General features: G+C 44.4%; 1 protein-coding gene across 2 annotated transcripts in view; it reads left to right on the top strand.

The window, feature by feature from the left end:
* Positions 1-14,674, top strand: part of ENDOV (endonuclease V) — a 202,229-nt gene that overhangs the window by 96,480 nt on the left and 91,075 nt on the right. For both annotated transcript variants that reach the window (XM_085617425.1, XM_085617424.1), the window contains exons 3-5: positions 8,039-8,173; positions 8,519-8,558; positions 9,078-9,190. In XM_085617425.1, coding sequence (XP_085473551.1) covers positions 8,039-8,173; positions 8,519-8,558; positions 9,078-9,190 — 288 coding nt within the window. The remainder of the gene's footprint in view (positions 1-8,038; positions 8,174-8,518; positions 8,559-9,077; positions 9,191-14,674) is intronic.

Below are 14,674 nucleotides of genomic sequence, written 5' to 3'. Positions count from 1 at the left end.
TTCGTCGAATTACCTCTTTGGTCCTCCAGCTAATATGGGCAGGTAAATTGGCCAGGGTTGAATTACGGACACTTGCATTGCCCAACTGCCAGGGAGGGTTCGGCGTACCCGATTTCTTGCTTTATTACCTCTGCGCGCAAGCACAATATGCGCATTTCTGGTATCACAAAGTCCCATACCTCACACATGCTGCAATTGAAGAAGGCGATGCCCAGCTAGTTCCACTAGACGCAGTGATAACCCATCATAGGCCTCCATTGCATAACCGCGACATCAACACGATAGATGCCACAAATAAGGCATGGCACATTATGGGTAGGAAGGCTAACAAATTGCCACTATACGCCCCGGCGCTTCGGCTCCACTGGCATCTAGAGATTTTGGTCACTCAAGAAGAAGTGGGAGTGGGATTGCTGTGGCAGGTGGGCATCGACACTATGGGGGAATCTTTACGCGGATGGGATTTTTAGAACACTGGACGACTTGTCTTTCATTAGCAATAAGACATTATTGTTTCAATGTAACTATCACAGACTACAGGGAGCCATAAAAAAACTCTATCCCACATACCCGGCGGAACCACCAGTGCTGTCCGCCTTGCAGTGGTTGATCACCACTCCTACAGCTACGCATTTGGTATCCACGCTCTATACTAAACTGCAAAACGATATAGCGGCAAATACACATAAAGCGATGGAGAAATGGAATAGATGCCTAGATGATCCCTTGACTGGGGAAGAATGGGCTGGAGCATGCTCACTGACCGGTATGTTAACACCTAATGGCAATCTACGCATTCTTTACTTCAAATACCTACACCAGACGTATTACACGCCTGCTAGGCTTAATAGTTATGGGCTGCGCACTGATTCTAGATGTAGCTGCTGCAATGAGGAGGGGGCAGATTTTGTACACCTGGCATGAACTTGTAGGGCGATTACGGAATACTGGTCACAAGTAACGCAGATGCTGGGAGCAATGGTGGGCAATGAAGTTGGATGCAATGTTCGCACATGTTTGCTAGGCCTAATTCCTGGGGTGCAGGCCCAGAAGCGCAAGTTCTGTGTGATAGCGCTACTCTTAGCCAAACGGAGAATATCATTGTGTTGGAATGGCAGGAAGACTCCCAAGATCAAAGACTGGATCTATGATTTAACGTATTGTAAGGACACGTTACAAACATATGAAGAAGAACTTCCAGCTAGATCGAAACCAAGAGACTATTGGAAATACTTGACTCAATATTTACAACTGCATTAAGTGAACTGATTGATTGTAATAACTGCATTGGTGAGCGGAGGGTATGGAGTGACTTTGAATAGATATGGAAAGGGATGAAGGATGTTGTTGTACTGAGGCCGAACTGTTATGGTTATAATTTGACTTGTATACTTTAAAACTGCTAATAAAAAAAAAAAAAGGGAGAGTATCTTTCTTTTAGCTGTCGCAACTCTTATCCTTTCTTCTCCAAACAAAACCTTCTTCTGGCTCTCATCCTGACCCCCTCTTTTTTTACTCTCTCTGAAGAGTGTACCTCTATTTATTTTTTTAAATCTTCTTTACGCTTTCATTTGTTTTCCTTTTTTCTATTTTACCTCATGCAAATCAGTAGGAAATGTCATCATTAACTTCATGGGCTTAATTTAATTCAGTCTTTACCAATTTTACATTGGTTTCTAAATCAGAAGTTGGCACTTTCGTTTCCTGTTCCCAGTAGTAATTCCTCATTCTTAGTCCCCTAGACAGTACTGCAGCTGCTTCTCTGGTCCCATCGGTAACTCCTCCATTCAAAGTCCTCTAGGCAGTGCTGCAGCTGTGCCTCTCTTTCCAGTAGTAATTCCCCATTCTTAGTCTTCTAAACACTTCTGCAGCTGTGTCTCTGTTCATACGTCCACTACACTCTAAACCAAAATACATAGGTAAAAGACATTGCCATTTACAATGCCAATAGCTCTAACTCCTCAAAATACGAGACCTATTGCATTACAAATGTTTGTTGGAGGAAATGTTAGACCTCAATGAAACCTTAGGGATGTGGGGGATTGGGTGGAGGAAGACCAAAACGGATAGACTGAATGTAAAGCCTAAGGGCGGTTTAATAGTTACTGCACTTTACAAATCTAAGGAAGCTAAAATGGGAGCAATAGCCAACAAGGGAGTAGTGATCCACTGCGCAATCCTAAACAGATTAAACAATCAAAAATGTGATTTACCACTCAAGGTAATCCTATACCGGAAAATACAGGCTGTCTGTCAAAGTCTTGCCCAAAATGTCACCTGCAGCAAATGGTGGTTCCTCCACAAAACCCTGCTATGGTTTCTGCTTTTACAATTTAATTGATGCCCTAGGGGATAAAAAGTACAGTGTTGACACTAAGGCTTGAGCCATCCTCACAGGAATTAGAAATTTGTGAGTGCTAATACCCCGACCAACAACTTAATTTTGCATGATCCTAAATCATGCTGTGCTATCTTTACCACAACCTTCAGATGCAAGAAACTGACCTAGTGAAGAGCGAGATTCCTAATGTAAAGTCTGTGCTAACTACCCTTCAAAACAAGATAGCAGTAGTAAAGGGACTATACCTGAATTTGATCTGTCCTTCACCCTAGTTCTTGCTGGCCAGCCACATCACTAGTCAAAACAAACTTAATGGGTGCTATAAATCAATCTGAAGATCCATCGCTTAGCCAAACAAAGTTCCAAACCTTTACCTACAACGCAACTCAAGTACTCAACCATCTGCAGCAATATTGCCCGGTAAGTTGAGAGAGAAAGAGAGAGAGAAGTTAGATGTATATCCACGCTGAAGCTTGCATTGGGCAAGTAAGAAAGCCACCAACAGGATATGGATTTAATTAAAAATTTGAAAATCACTTAGCCCTAAGAGCATGCCAACAAAGTAGTAATGATGAAATTTCCTAGATACGGAAAGGATGAACATAAATTAAGTAACACATTGGATGATGGAGGTTGAGAAATGTTTCTGCTTGATAAGAGAAGGCATTGTGAATGTAGAAAGAGTATTACAACAACAAGTTCGCCCAGGATTTCTGATATTTCGCATTGGATTTCCTGCTTGCATTCGAACAGTGAGTAATCCTTTATCTGCAGGTATTTAAAAAAGAAGTGTTGTGGGAACCTAAATTCCTTTTGTAGTGAAAGAAATGTCTGAAACCCCTGATAGTCATAGAGATTCCTTTATACTTGTACGTCCCCACGCTTCCCCCATTTTATAATGGAATATGTATGGGAACACCGAGTTGCCCCCTAGAGGAGTATAATGGTAAAATGTAGGTGAAAAATATTTACTGTGAATTTCTTGACATGTCTGAGCAATGTGCATTATCTTAAATATCACCCTTTTAAAGTAGTTAGGGTCTGTTAGTTTATGAAGTACAAATCTGATGTCAGGGCCACATGCAAGTTGATATCCGAGAGCAAACAGTCCAGTTTCCTGCCCAGTCAGCAAGTTCTGGATTCGTCCCTTGAATGGTGCTCAGAAGTAGAATTTAAAGTCTGAAGCTTAAACCCCCTTGCTTATATGAAGTTTAATAAAGCGAATAGCATGCCTAGCCCTCTTATAGCCCCAAATGAAACAACCAATTGCACTTTTGAGGCATTTAAAAAAAAGAGTTGGGTATGACTTGTGAACTCTTTAGTATCTTTCACCATTATTTTTAGGTCTTGTCTGCCGTGAGCGCATGCGCTGTCGCTGCTAAATATATTGTTTACTATAAATGGTTTGGGGCCCGCCCATTGCTTACCATTCATTGGCATCATTGTCACTCTTCTTTGCTGCCTTCTAATTGGCCAGCATGTGTCGGGCGTCACTTCCTTTTCTATCTGTGGAGCATGGAACAAGCACAGATGGATTCATCTTAATTAGTGTCTGTCCGCTGCTCATGCTGTGATTGAGGTACTATTTCTTCTTCCCATTCCAATCCGCTTGTCTGGGGTGCTTCTCAACCTCCATCTATCCCTTGTCTGTGTTTCTTCTTCCAGCCTTCCGATGTCAAGGAGTCTTCATAGAGATTCCTGATTTTCAACTCTGAAGTATGTTTGGTTTAAACCGCAGAGGGGGAATTTGAAAATGTTAACTGATTGGGTGGAGGCAGGAGAATCAACACTTGGGTTCCTCTTCGAATATGATGATCTCCTCCCATTCAAAGAGTTTTGATCCCGTTATAACTTATCGCAAGGCCAGTTTTTCCTCCACGGCGCTGTACCGATGGCCATTCGCAAACTCTGGCGGGGGGCACATCGGAACCCTTGCATTCCAAAAGTTGCCAATATTTGGTTACGTCATCGGGGACCTTTAAGGCAGTCCATTTTCTTTATAGGAAGATTCGGGTGATGTGATCCTACTCTTAGAGGACTGTGAGAGGGAGATCCGAGGGTTACCATCCCAGAAGAGGACTGGGGGTAAATTCTACAATGCATGTCTAAGGTTTCCAGGAATGCCAGGTTTAAACGTATTGATTTCTATGTGCTTCACAGGGCATATCTCACGCCTGGACGGATTGCCAGAAACTTTGTCGTGGAGGGTGCGAAATGCCCGAGATGTGGGGAGGTGGGGGCTGAGTTTCACCAGATATTTTTGGCATACCCGGTGCTAGATCATCCAATGCCACTCCACACAGTGCCACTCCGAACTACACAAGGCCACCCCACGCCACACATGGCCACTCCACTCAAGGTTGCTCCTCTCCTGTCCATGTCACACCACAAAAGGACAGTACATTCCACAAAGTGCCATTGCACTCCACACCACACAGTGTCACTCCAATCAGTACCCCTCCACACCCCACAATGACACTCCATGCCACAGAATGCCACTCACCCCACACTACACAATGCCACTCACCCCACGCTGCACAATGCCACTCCACGCCACACAATGTAACTGAACCCTATACAGGTCCACTCCTCTCCATGCCTCACAATGTCTTGCCACACAGCAAGACTCCACTGCATGCCACAAAGTGCCACTTCACACAATGCCACTCACCCCAAAGGGCCATTCCCCTCCTCACAGTGCCACTCCATGCCACACAGTGCTACTCCACCAAATGCCATTCCACTACACTCCAGTCAGTGCCAATCAATGCCACACAGTATCAACCAACTCCACTCCACACTGTGCCACTCCACTAGACCCCATACAATGTCACTCCAAACCACAAAGTGCCACTCCACTCAGCACCACTCCACTCCGCATACCACAATGCCACTCCACTCTATACAATGCCACTTCTCCCTGCACCACTATATACAATGTCACTCCACTACATGCCACACAGAGCAACTCCTCTCCACTCAATGCCACTCCACTCAATGCTACTCCACTTCACACCACACTATGCTACTCTTTTCCACTCAGTGTCACTTCACACAATGCCACTCTACCCCACCCCACGTCACACAATTCAACTCCACGCCATGCAGTGTCACTCCTAGCCACACAGTGCCACCCACCCCACTCCATATAGTGCCGTGCCACTCTACTCCATGCCACTCCACATAGTGACACCACGCCACTCAATTCCACTCCGCTTAGTGCCACTCCATGCCACTCCACTTGGTGCCACTCCATGCCACACACTGCCACTACATGCCACACAGTACCACTCCAATCCACACCACACAATGACTCTCCACTCTGCATCACTCCTTACAATGCCACTCTACTCCACACCATACCACTCTACACAATGCCACTCCACTCAGTGCCACTCCACTTCACACCATTGATACTCTACTCCATGCTGCACAGTAGCTCTGCACTGCGTGCCACAGAGTTCCACTTCACTTCACACAATGCCACTCTATGCCTCACAGTGCCACTCCACGCCACACAGTGACATTCCACTCCACACAATGCCACTGCATGGCACACAGTTCTACTCCACTCAACACCACACAGTATCACCCCACTCTACACCATGCCACTCCACTTGACACCACACAGTGCCACTCCATGCTAAACAGTGCCACTTCACGCCACACAGTGCCTCTCCACTCAGCACCACTCCACTCCACATATAACAATGCCTCTCCTCTCAATGCCAAATAGTGCCACTCCACTCTACACAATGCTACTCCTCTCCGCACCATTCCATATAATGCCACTCCACTACACTCCACGCCACACAGTGCAACTCCACTTGACAGAATGCCAATCCGCGCTACACAATGCTGCTCCACTTAATGCCATTGCACTTTACACCACACAATGCTACTCTTCTCCACTCATTGTTGCTCTGCTGCATGCCACACAGTGCCACTTCGCGCCACACAATGCCACTCCACTTCACACAATACCACTCCTTACAGTTCAACTCCATGCCACACAGTGACACTCCATTGCATGCCATCAAATGCCATTCCACTCTATGCCACACAATGCCACTCCACTGCACACAATGCTATTCCACTCAATGCCACTCTACTCCATTCCGCGCCACACAATACAACTCCACGTCACACAATGCCACTGCACTCCATGCCACACCCCACCTCCAGTGCCACTCCATACCACTCAAGGCCACTCCACCACACAAGGTCACACCAGTCCAGTCCACGTCACACCACACAATGCCAGTACACGCCACACATTGCCACTCCACACCACACAGTGTTCCCTCCAAGCAGTACCACTCCATACACCACAATGCCACTCCACTCCACACAAAGCTACTCTACTCCACACCACACAATATCACTCCATGCCACATAGTGCCACTCACCCCACACTACACAATGCCACTCACCCCACACTGCGCAATGCCACTCCACGCCTCACAATGCCACTCCTTGCTACGCAATGACACTCCTTGCCACACAGTGCCATTCCATGCCATACAGTGCCTCTCACCCCACTCCACTTCATACAGTGCCACTCTACTCCATGCCACTCCACACATAGCCACTCAATACCACTCCACTCAGTGCCACTCCACTCGGTGGCCACTCCACTGCACACCACACAATGCCACTCCATGTCACTCAATGCCACTCCAATCCACACCACACAATGTCTCTCCACTCTGCAACACTCCAACCAATGCCACTCCACTACACTCCAAGCAGTGCCATTCTACTCCACAGTGTCACTCCACTCAATGCCACTCCACACCCCACAATGCCACTCCACACAATGCCGCTCCACACAATGCCGCTCTACTCCATACCCCACAGTGCCACTTCACGCTACACAGAGGCACTCATCCCATGCCGCTCATTCCATGCCAGTCCACTCCATGCTTCTCCACTCCAACAAAGGCAATAGATCTCACATGGGGCCTGTGGCTTTGCCAGTGCTTGTTCTTGTTTCTCCTGATTCAAATCCTTGTACTAAGACACCTTGAGGTTTGTTTTAGTCTGTAGCATTTTATGTCTATCCTTAGTATGAGAGAATTGGCAAAATGTGTATAGTGGGCTTATGTTCCCCAAATAGGGCCACAAATCCTGCAAAAATAAAAATGTATGATTTGAGGGCGTTTCCAACCCCTATTTGCTGTGACCTGATCCTCTCGTGCTGTGCGATAACCCAGTCTCCATATGGCCTCACAAATTCTTGTTTCACAAAACAGAACAGTGCTATTTCTCTGGACCTCAGACGCCGTCTGCCAGTCAGAGAGCCAGCGCAGTTCAGACCTTTGAACTGCATAAACCTTTAGAAGATGCGATTGGTCAACTGGGCCGAGGTTATCAGCGGTCCTAAAAAATGTATTTCATTGGAAAAATTAGACTAAACGGTCATAGCTGTTGCATAATCTTTAATATATGTGCTTGTACATTGATATGTATTCAAATTCCCTGGTTAGAACTCGTTTCAAATGTAATTAGTTGCTAACCTGTTTCTTACTTCATCTCAGTCTGTTCAGAGAGGCACTTAGGACTCTGGTGCAGCTAGTTATCAGTCAGGCCGAGAGCAGGGGTGGCACGCAGCACTATTGAGGCTAGGACAGTCATTTTCAGTGGTTCTGCTGTATTTTACTGGAGTAACCTCTACATAGGTTTTCCCTGTTGCAGGTAATCTACGAGGAGTGCCAGATGGTGTGCCTGACGGCACCTTATGTCGCCGGATTCCTGGCCTTTCGAGAGGTGCCTTCATTGGTCAAAGCTATCGAGAGGCTGCAAGGGGAGGATCCCAGTCTGATGCCACAGGTAAAGAGTTCCAGAGTTCTTTGCTGGGCCTGCCGTTGTTGGCAGATTAACCTGAGTAGAATCAGAACTAGTTACATGCAGTGGTGTAGCCAAGGTGGCATGGGCTGTATCGCAAGCAAGAATATCGGGGCCACTATTAACTTGTTGGGTAGTAAAAGACAACCACAGTTGAGGTACAGTGAGTACATCCTCAAACAGTTTCGTAGGATGCCCCACAGCCCAGGGCCATGGGTGTGGTCCCACTGTTTACACTGCTTTTACAGCAGCCATGGCCGCCTATAGATGTGTATTACTTGGTCAATAGGCGGTAGACGTTCTCTAATCTTTTGTCTATTTATCTTTCAGGTCCTCCTCGTAGATGGCAATGGGATTCTTCATCATAGAGGTAAATGCTCTGTAGAAATGTGCAGGGCCCCCTTGCTATATGTGGCTATGCACTGTAACTGACTGTCTCAACTCATTGAAGAAAAACTTACATGAAACAACTCTGCTGCCAGACTTACACTTCAGGATCTCACTCACAGAAAATAAAATGGATACCAGCTCTGCAGTCTTTCCACACTAGCAGGTACATGAAACAAACTCTCCAGCAACTCCTAAAGTTACACAGACTTCCACAAAGAATAATGTGGCTATCAGCCCTTGCGCTCACACTCGAGACCAGCAGCCACGGGGGACAGCGTGACTCCCAGCGTGTTCTCCCACGGTGGGCACTATTGCTCACTGTGCATTCACACCTCAGGCTACCACTCACACAGACAGGTGTGGCCATCAGCTGAGTCCCTTATGTGTTTCTGCTGTGGAGATATTCCACTACAGTTAATTCAGACTCACAGTCTCTTGGTAGAGTGCTATGGCCTGGCACTCACTCCAGGCCCTGACCGCTCTTTTTTTTCTTCTGAAGGTTTTGGTGTTGCCTGTCACCTGGGAGTCCTTACTGGGTTGCCCTGTGTTGGTGTGGCGAAAAACCTGCTGCAGGTGGATGGGCTGGAGAATAATGACCGGCACAAGGAGCAGGTGAGCGTGCAAGTATAAGTGGGCCAAAATGATTTCCTCAAGTGGGACAAATTTGGCATTATGAGGTTGAACGTTAGCCGTTAGAAGCAGCATTTCCCTCCCATTCAATGTATCTAAAGTATTCATACACAAAAGGGAAAGGGAATATTGTTTCTAAACTGGGGCCATGGCATCTATACGAATGCAAGCCGGGATCCTCTTCTAGAGTAGAGTGGATTAGGAAGGAATAGCTTAAAATAGAATAGAGTAATAGAATGCAATTACTCTTAGGATTGAGACAGTGATCAATATCCAGGGTATACAAAACAAACAGGAAAATAGATTTATTTATGCTGTAGGCTCAAAAAATAAGCGAAAATTCAACTGTTGGTGAAACTTGACCATGTTAGGACACTGCCATCCTCTTCCAAGGTTGATTACTGGTGTTTGCTATTTTGCACCTCCAAGGGATGGATCGTCTGGCCATCCTCGGCCCACAGATCAGAGCCTTTGCACCGGGCTCTATCGGAATCCTGCATATCATGATGCTCCGATGTGACTTCGAGTTGTTTTCCAACACAACTCCCACCATGTGCTGGACTTTAATGCTGCTCCATTAACATAGCTTTTGTCTTCCTTGCCTAAGTTTGGCATGTTGTTAAAACAGGGCAGACTTTTTGTATCTACTTCTCAATGAGAACAAAACACTAGTTGGCAAAAATTTTAGTTCTCTTGTGCCTTTCTGTCTCATTTATGTCTAAAAGCAATCTAATCACCTAATGTTCTTTCGTACATCCTCTCCAAAAGAAAAACCCAACCAGTAAGCCCTCCCCAGTCTTTGACAGGTTCCAGATTTCCCGTGGTAGCTCATGCAAAGAGCACCTGTAGTGCCTGAAACATTTGGAGCAGCACCAGTGTCCCACTTTCTTAGTTTTCTCATCTGTCTGTTCTGCATTGGCTGCTGCTGGGAAGCCCTACTTTTGAAGGAAGAAGCCCCAATGTGCCTCTGTCCCCAACCGCACTTTCTCAGAACCAGTCTCAATCCGCTGCTGAAAGGGTACCATGATAATGGTGCTCTGTCCCAATGCTGCAGCAAGTTCCCCTCCCAGTATCCCACATTAGCAAACACTGCTGCTCTTGTTTTCCATTTATCTCAACAAAAAAACCTAATCGTTGTTATCCATTTTGACACTGGTAGGTTGTAAGCCTTTCTGTCCAACTCCATCCCGTAGAATTGCCAGTGTACCACCTTAGACTCAGCCTCGCCCTCTCTTCATAACTCTTTGCAAGATATTTATCTTTGTGGCATCAAGTAGAATAGCAGTATGAGTATGTATTGGAAAGGTTTGCTCTCAGATTTGTCTGGCCATACTTTGACAAGGGTGACAGTTATACTCTCTTTCTGGCAATGAAAGTCCTTCCCTCCTATTGGGTACCTTGTTTGTCATCCTACCAAAGCCCACAAATATTATTTTGATCAATAACCCAATGGACAGGCCTCAGTGTGCTTCGTTTTAACGACAAAACTTGCTATCGCTTCCCAGAATTTGCTTTTCCCTTTCTGCCATGCTCTTTGGAGGCTGCAGTAGCCTCCTTCAAAAGCCTATGGTTTGTGCCCTTTTTAAAAAATATGATTAACAGGAAATACTAGAGGGGACCTCTCAAGATGGTAGAACAAGCTGGTATTTAATGCACTCCTCCAGCAAAGGCAACCCACTGGTGGTTGTAAATTGGGCATCATACCAAGTACTTTGTCAGGGAATATTCCTCTTCAAGAGAGTGATGCTCTTTCATCTAATCCTCGGTCACCTGGATTTCTCGTTGGCACGTGGAAACGTAAAAGGACAGGTAGGATAAAGGGATATGGGGTCCTAGTAGTGGGGACAACTCAAAATAGAAGGGTAGAAAGAGTCAAAAGCAGAGGGTGGGTCAGAACCCAGGGACTGGTGTCCCTTGCTGCCCTAGTGAAAGGCAGATTTGTATTGCAATAAAGGCCATCTTCCTATATCAGTGGTTCTGAAACTTTTGACTCCTGAGGACCCCCATTGAGTCACCACTGGAAGCCGGGGACCCCCAAGCAAGTTGTAGGATTTAAATTTCAAACATTAAAACAGTAATTCGAAAAAAATAAACAAACGTGTGCACACAAAACAAGTACTCAAATTACTAAGGGTTTTAGGGGCATATTTACAAGTCCCTATCGCCATGGGAACGTCACTTTTTGCGATGCTCCTGTGGCAATAGGGACTTTGGCTTATCTACAAGGCAGCGTTAAGCCACTTATTGTGGCTTAACGCTACCTTGTAAATAAGGCCCCCTTTCACGCAATGCTTAGCGTGAAAAAGGTGGGCAGTGGGCGTTGCAGTGGGCATTTCACTCCAACACCCATTGATTTTGACGCTGCCCTCTATTTACAAGGTCAGCTTAAATAAGAGACAGCACCAGAATTAAGACCATGAAAAACCTGGTCTTAACTTGGCGAAATGAGGAGAAATCCCTTATTTCTCCTCGTTTTTGCTTTTTCCAACGGAAAAAGGAAAACACCTTTGATTGTTTATGTTCAGGATGGTGACCCGACGTGCTCATAAACAATCTTTAATAAAAATGACGTTTTGTAACTTCCATGTGTGCTGCATTAGGCAGCACACATAGAAGTGACAAAAAGGCATTACAAAATTGTTCATGTGCAGGAAGTGGGAACATAGCAGCATCAGGATAATGATAGACTGGGAATAAACATATGTTGCTAACTTTTACCATGCAGTTTGCAAGCAGCTCTTACACAGTTTATAGGACACTGTGCTAGATTACGACGGTCCCTTATGAATTGCACAGTGACAAAAGAATCTCTGTGACAAAATCAGTAGCCCATTGACCTATGCACATAAAATACTGTTTTTTAAAATGCATTGTACACGTTCTTTGCAGTAGGCATATTAACCCTCTGTGTCACATTAGATAAGTCAAAACTGCCACTAGACAAAACGCTCATCTCTCTCCAGCAGGTACATTAATCGCTGGCATTTTCTTGACACTGGTATAGTTGCTCGAAAACTGCTAATTTTGCAAGGAACTTTGCAGTGCTTTTAAAACTGCTGCCTGCGGACCCCCTGGGAATGTGCCACGGACCCCTAGGGGTCCTCGGACCCCAGTTTGGGAAACACTGTCCTATATCATTAATCAATGCTGTTGCTAAAGTATACACAAAAACATTAGCCACTTGCTTGGTTTCTATAATTGAAACAATGGTTTGTCCTCAACAACATGGGTTTATACCTGGTAGCGATACTACCAACAATAGAAATGTGATTTCTGTTTTTAGTGCAGCCACCACATTGAGACAACAAACTGATATGCTGAAAAAGCACTTGACAGAGTGTCCTGAAAGAACCTTTGGCATTGGCGTGAAATTCTTTAGGTGAATTCAGAGTTTTTATCAGACCCCCACAGCTAGATTGGCCTTAGGTGGTCAAATATCTGAGAAATGTATGATTTGCTGTGGCACCCGACAGGGGTGGCTTTTGTCCCCTCTTTTATTTGCTATTTATTTAGAGCTGTATTTATGTTGTATATTAACTAATCAGGAAATAATCCCTATGGTACTAAATGGGGTTACTGAGAAAACTAATCACATATGAGGGTGATGTCGCTGCATATTCAGGTAATGCAATACATGCTATGGTGTATATGTAAAAACGAGGCAACCTGTTTAGTAGGATATCAGGATACAAGCTAAATTTACCTAAAACATAGATTGTTGTTAATTATGCATCAGGAAAGAAAGATTTTACTGAAACCGCTGTGTACCTTGGTATTGAGATTACTAGCAAGGTTAATAATATTGTTTGCTTTAATTGTGAGGAATTACTGAGAGAATGCATACCTAAAATACGACTTTGGCACGGACTCCCCATTAGTATTATTGAGCAATGTAATATCGTTAAAGTGAACATTTTGCCTACATTTCTTTACTTGTTCCTGGCTATCCAACTACACGCGCCAATTTTTTTTTCATACGGCTAGATTCTGCAAACTGCAGATTTATATGGAGGTATTACCAGGCTTGACTTGCTCTTAGAAATATTAAGTCACTTCCACTTAAGGGTGACTGGGAAGTCTTATATTTTAAGACCTATTCTTGGCAGCATTTGGGCAGCAGATTTGTTGCCTTTAACAGACAGCCAAGACACTAAAAAAAAAACTTCAATATTAGATACAGGCAAAGATGTGAACTATTTTCTCTGTGATCATACATATTACAGTTATAACAAATGAGAACTTTTTACAGTTTTGTTGATATCAGAAAACTATAGGATGCATGGTGTAAGGCATACCAGATTGCTTCTGTTCATTCACATACACCTTTAAGATGGAACCCCCCCTACCGCTTATTTGTCAGGATTTCTTTTCTCATATGTGGCACGCCAGGTCCTTAAACGCTTTGGTCAACTGTATGAAGGTTGGGCACTATGAACATATACCAATCTGCAATCAGAATTTAAGCTACCACAGGGAAAATGTAAATACTTACAAGTACGCGATTAGGTAAGTCTTTATATAACCACACATATTGATTTAGAAGATTCCTCAATATTAACAGTCTTGTATTCTGATATGTGGATCAGAGAATTGTACATGGTTATGACTATCTACACGGAATGTGACGTGGTGGCTTTAGCTGAGAAACTGTCTAACAAAACAGGATTATCTATTCGACCAGGCGACATAGAAGATGCTCTTGCCCAAATCAGTACTTTAGTTATATTTATCAATTTGAAGCTCCAGCAATTTTAATCACTATGTATCCTGTACTGTATACCTGAAATATTAACTAAATCGGGGCTTCAAATAATGATACTAACGTTGATTGTCCAAGATGCAAGGCTGCTGTCGGCTGATATTGTACTTATTTTTGCCAGTTCCCCACAACAGTGTAGATTTTGGTGAGATATTGTCCAATGTTTAACTGCACATCTTCACACCAGTGTTGAGCTATCTATTGTTAATATTATGTTGGGTATTCAGCTATTAATTTCTAAACCTCTGGTCCTAAGTGTCACTGTGTCTAATTTAGCTGCATTATAACTGTACTTTTTTACCTACACAATGTTGTATGATATGTAAGTAATAATTAATTCTCCATTTTGTACTATGCTATTCAAATCTATGTATTTGCTAAGTTCGAGGCATGTGGGCTGCTGAATTCATATCTGTGCATAGATCGCCGCCTAGTGTTGGGTCCGGATGTTTGCACGTTGTTGTCCTGGAAGAGTCTTCGAAGTATCCTGAGATAGGTGACTCCTCCCCTGGACCACAGTGCGCATGGGCATCCTCTCCATCCTCAGATTGTTTTTTTCCGCCATTGGGTTCGGATGTGCTTATCTTGACTCAAGTTAGGAAAAACTTTTTTTCAGGCCAAAAGGCCTTTAGTTCGCGTCGGTACTGTTCCCGATCGGTATCAACAGTTACTTGTTAGTTTACTGACTTCAACAACAACTTTTTCGC

The sequence above is a fragment of the Triturus cristatus genome, chromosome 7 (assembly GCF_964204655.1).
Source record: "Triturus cristatus chromosome 7, aTriCri1.1, whole genome shotgun sequence".
Taxonomy (NCBI): Eukaryota; Metazoa; Chordata; class Amphibia; order Caudata; family Salamandridae; genus Triturus; species Triturus cristatus.
Note: the sequence above shows the minus strand (reverse complement) of the source record. Positions and strands in the feature narration are given on the sequence as shown.